General features: G+C 59.6%; 1 protein-coding gene across 1 annotated transcript; it reads left to right on the top strand.

The window, feature by feature from the left end:
• Positions 1 to 721: 721 nt before the first annotated feature.
• On the top strand, positions 722 to 4,200 carry LOC123116225 (phospholipase D alpha 1). The gene is made up of 4 exons (XM_044537213.1): positions 722 to 858; positions 1,456 to 2,456; positions 2,553 to 3,451; positions 3,540 to 4,200. The coding sequence occupies exons 1-4, from the start codon at positions 733 to 735 to the stop codon at positions 3,992 to 3,994; spliced, it is 2,481 nt and encodes an 826-aa protein (XP_044393148.1). The 5' UTR covers positions 722 to 732; the 3' UTR covers positions 3,995 to 4,200.
• The last annotated feature ends 750 nt before the right edge of the window (positions 4,201 to 4,950 follow it).

A 4,950-nucleotide genomic window follows, 5' to 3' on the forward strand; every position in this document is an offset into this window, starting at 1 on the left:
CTCCTTCCTTCATGATGGATGACAGAGGAAGAATCTATGATGCCGCATGCTTCTCGTATGCTCCATCCTCTTGGCATGCTACACCATCTCATTCCTTGGGCCAGCTAAGTCCAGACGTCCAACTAATTAAGCTCAGTTCTTAAAAAAAGATTTACAATGCCATACCGTGAGAGTTGGCAAGGATGTGGGAAGACGACCTCGATGATCATATGAAATCCATCTAGACACCCCTGGCCTATAGATCATCTAATAACGGGGTGAAAAACCTATTGGCACTCAGTCGCAAACAAGAAAAAAGAAGCATTGACACTAACCCACCATCAAGAGGCGAGGCCTAATGTTTCTTGGATGACTTGAACTTTGAGCAATTAAGCATGGACTTTCTACGCCAACAGCAATGCCTAGGAATTTAGGGGAAGGCCATTTCCTCCACGCTCCATGGTCGTATGTACGGTTAGAGATTAGGCGAGCCGGATAGTAATCATCACATGGATAGCCAAAACCGGTGGGGAATTTTGGTGTGCTGGCCGGCTCTGCTCTCTCCCCCCCTGAAGAACGCAAGCAGCGGTGCGTCGTGGTGGAAAGGGACGTGAACCGAGTGCCACCTTGGAGCCTTGAGGCTTGGGCAAGCCAGTGTGTGAACTTGGCGTCTTGGCCGGCCGGACTCCTGTATAAAGAGGTCCATCCGCGCGCGGTGCGGGAAGACGACCGGCAGCAGCAAGGACGGCAAGCATGGGCTCTAAGGACGGACACCCCGCTACCGCCGACGCCGACGCCGCGTACCTCCACGGCGTCCTGGAGGTGACGGTGTTCGAGGCCGACCACCTCCACAACGCCATCCATGGCCAGATCATCAAGGTAAATATATGATCGTTACATGTGTGCACACGCGTGCGTGCAAATGCCACAGCATCCTCGCTTCACTTGTTCTTCTTGTTTTCTCGCCACGCGTCCTCAGCTCCGTCTCGTGGTGTGGTTCGACCTGCATGCCGTTCACCGCCCCGCCATGAGCAGTAGAAGAAGCTTCTGATCGTTCGAGCTAGCTAGTGGCGCCGCAGTCTTTGCTTTGGCGCTCATGCATGGTTGCTTGTGAGCCAGAGGATTGGACGTCAAGGATACTCTCCTTCCCTCCTTTCTGGGCTTTGCGATCACCTACCACCACTAGCTCGCTCGCTCGCTCGCTGCTGCCATGGTCGTGCTGTGCCGCTCGTTGGAATTGGATTAACAAAGTCTCATGTCAGTTCTGCACCGTGCTTAATTACATGGTGAGGTAAAATGAACGTAGTAACATATAAGAAGCCGAAATGCCGATGAGATACGTTAAGTACGTGGCCCTGGTTTCTGACACAACAAAAGTCTCTGTTTTTTTTTTGTGTGCACACTATGGACTACTCTACTCGTACGGTGTAAATGTAATGGTGCCACGTGGTTTAACCTGGTGACGAACTCGAGCAGGCGACGGAGAGGCTGGAGCAGTCGCTGGGCGTGCACTGCCTCCAGCGGAGCAGCCTGTACGTTGACATCGACGTCGGCGCGGCGCGGGTGGCGCGCACCTGCGAGGTGGAGCCGCACGCCAACACCCCGGTCTGGAACCAGTCCTTCCGCCTGCACTGCGCCTACCCTGCCGCCGCCATCACCTTCACCGTCAAGAGCCAGCACCTCATCGGCGCCAGCGTCCTCGGGCACGGCTCCGTGCCCACGGCCGGCGTCGCCGCGGGGGAGCCCCTCGAGCTCTGGGTCAGCCTCCGGGGAGGCGAGCGCGCGCACGGGACGCACACCCCGAGGCTCCGCGTCTGGCTACGCTTCCTGGACGTCGAGCGCGACCCGTGCTGGGACGCCGGCATACGGCTGCCCGGCTTCGCGGGGGTCACGCCGGCCTTCTTCCCGGAGCGGACCAACTGCAGCGTCACGCTGTACCAAAACTCGCACCTGTCCAACGGGTTCGACCCGTCGGTCCGCCTCGACGGCGGCCGGCCCTACCGGCCGGCGCGGCTGTGGGAGGACCTGTACGTGGCCATCCGCGACGCGCGCCACTTCGTGTACGTCGCCGGGTGGTCGGTGAACACGGCGATCACGCTCGTGCGCGACGCGAGCCGGATGATCCCCGGCGCGGAGGGCGTCGCGCTGGGCGAGCTCCTCAAGCGGAAGGCCGACGAGGGGGTGGCGGTGCTGGTGATGCCGTGGCAGGACAAGACGTCCGTCCCGTTCCTCGGCAACACCGGCGTGATGAAGACGCACGACGAGCAGACCCGGGCGTTCTTCCATGGCACCAGCGTGCGATGCTTCCTCTGCCCGCGCGACGCCGACTCCGCGCTCACCCTGGTGCAGAGCATCGAGATCAGCACCGAGTTCACGCACCACCAGAAGACGGTCACCCTCGACGCCGCCACGCCGGGCACCGCCGGCGGCCGCCACGTCGTCAGCTTCATCGGCGGCATAGACCTCTGCGACGGCAGGTGATCTTGGCAGCACAGACTTCAACTTTCCTCGACGCATTTTGAATCATCATCATCAACGATTTTTATCTGACGACATGCGAGGTGTTCGACCAGGTACGACGACGAGAACCACACGCTGTTCCGGGAGCTCGACACGACCTACTCCCGCGACTTCATGCAGAACAACTTCAGGCACGCCTCCCTGCGGCACGGCGGGCCGAGGGAGCCGTGGCACGACGTGCACTGCAGGCTCGAGGGCCCCGCGGCGTGGGACGTGCTCGCCAACTTCGAGCACCGGTGGAAGAAGCAGGCGCCGCGGAGGATACGGGGCTGCCTGCTCGACCTGAGCCCGGCGACGTTCCCCGATCCCTGCACCTTCGACAACGACGACGGCACCGGCTCGTGGAACGTCCAGGTGCTCCGGTCCGTCGACGACGCGTCTGTGGTCGGATTCCCCACCGACCCAGCCGGGGCGGCCGCGATGGGGCTGACGAGCGGCAAGGACCTCACGATCGACCAGAGCATACAGACCGGCTACGTCGAGGCCATCCGACGCGCGCGCCGGTTCATCTACATCGAGAACCAGTACTTCCTCGGCGGGTGCGCGTCGTGGGCGGAGGACCAGGACTCCGGCTGCCTGAACCTGGTGCCCGTGGAGATCGCGCTCAAGGTCGCCGCCAAGATCCGGCGCGGCGAGCGGTTCGTCGTGTACGTCGTGACCCCGATGTGGCCCGAGGGGGAGCCGGCGAGCGACTCCATCCAGGCCATCTTGCGGTGGAACCGGCTGACCGTGGAGATGATGTACGGCATCGTGATGCAGGCGATCGACGACGCCGGGCTACGCGGCCAGGCGCACCCCTGCGACTACCTCAACTTCTTCTGCCTCGGGAACCGGGAGGCGCCGCGCCCCGGGGAGTACGCGCCGCGGGCGAAGCCGGAGAAGGGGACGGACTACTGGCGCGCGCAGGCGAGCCGCCGCTCCCCCATCTACGTCCACGCCAAGCTCATGATCGGTGCGCGCTCTCTGCAAGCTTGTCGCGCCATGTCGCCGTTTGCTAGCTCTCGGCGTCCCACTCTCACCGTGCGTGACCTGTTGTGCAGTGGACGACGAGTACGTCATCGTGGGGTCGGCGAACCTGAACGAGCGGTCACTGGCGGGCAACCGGGACAGCGAGATCGCGCAGGGGAGCTACCAGCCGGCGCACCTGAACGGGCCGGGCGGCGGGCGCGCGCGGGGGCTCGTGCACGGGTTCCGGATGTCGCTGTGGCACGAGCACTTCATGAGCCACATGGGCGCCGGCGCCGGCGAGGGCGTGTTCCTGGAGCCCGAGAGCGCGGAGTGCGTGCGCGCGGTGCGGCGCGCGGCGGAGGCGCTGTGGGATGCGTACACGCGGGACAGGGTGGAGGACCTGCGAGGCCACCTGCTGCCGTTCCCGATCAGCGTGTCGGAGTTCGGGGAGGTGGCCGACCTGACGGCCGACGGCTGCTTCCCGGACACCAGGGCGCCGGTCAAGGGGAGGAAGTCGGCCACCCTTCCGGCCATCCTGACCACTTGAGTCCGTTCTTCTGTCGCGTGAGGATTACGTAAATACGAATCTTATTCATATGATTGGCTGGCTGGATACTTTACATTGAAAGTAGCACGCCACAAAAGAGAGTAAGCAAGCGTATAATGGGACCTGGTGAGCTCTCTAAAGAGTGAAATCCAGTTTGAATTTTCCAAGCGCACTTTGTTGTACTCCCTCTGTCCGGAAATACTTGTTGGAGAAATACATAAAAATGAATGTATCTAAAACTAAAATACATCTAGATACATCCAATCCTCCGACGAGTATTTCCGGACGGAGGGAATATCACCGAGTAGATGCGAGTGGTTGGCTAAATTATTGTACTATCAAAGAAGAGTCGTCTCATGAGATCAACAGGCGTGGATTTATTGTACATTAGACGTTTACATTTCTTATAAGGTTCAAATCCAGAAAAAACAATGGTCTACTCGGCGGCATCCGCATACAAAGCGCAATTTTTACCTTTGAAGGAGCCCAAGGATAAAATGATATGGAAGGCTTGGGCTCCTTCAAAGGTCAAGTTCTTTGCTTGGTTGGGTCTACAAGATAGAATTTGGACCGCCGATAGATTGGCGAAGTGTGGGGGGCCCAACTGTGGTCTTTGCCTTCCCTGTAAGAGAATGCAAGAATGTGAGTCTCATCTCTTTTTCAAATGCCGCTACACGCGAAGGCTTTGGTCTTTGATCATTGACAAATACCACATTCTCGGACTTGACGCCTTCGGTTGGCCCTTGGTTGACTCAGTTGAGGCTTGGTGGACAAGTACCTGGGACAATGACACGCCAAACCGCGAAGCTAAGGCGTCCCTAACCATGCTTGTTTCATGGACTATCTGGAACGAGCGAAAGGCAAGAGTCTTCAAGCACAAGAGCGCATCGCCGACTATATTGCTTGCCTCCATCGAGACCGAGGCCAACCTTTGGGTCATCGTCGGTGCAAAGAAA

The sequence above is a fragment of the Triticum aestivum genome, chromosome 5B (genome assembly GCF_018294505.1).
Source record: "Triticum aestivum cultivar Chinese Spring chromosome 5B, IWGSC CS RefSeq v2.1, whole genome shotgun sequence".
NCBI lineage: Eukaryota > Viridiplantae > Streptophyta > Magnoliopsida > Poales > Poaceae > Triticum > Triticum aestivum.

Bases quoted from the DNA above. Each gene is read 5' to 3' on its own strand.
- LOC123116225 (XM_044537213.1), top strand. From the start codon at position 733: ATGGGCTCTAAGGACGGACACCCCGCTACCGCCGACGCCGACGCCGCG. The intron at 859-1,455 runs GTAAATATATGA...GAACTCGAGCAG, and splicing joins TCCATGGCCAGATCATCAAG to GCGACGGAGAGGCTGGAGCA. The intron at 3,452-3,539 runs GTGCGCGCTCTC...CCTGTTGTGCAG, and splicing joins CCACGCCAAGCTCATGATCG to TGGACGACGAGTACGTCATC.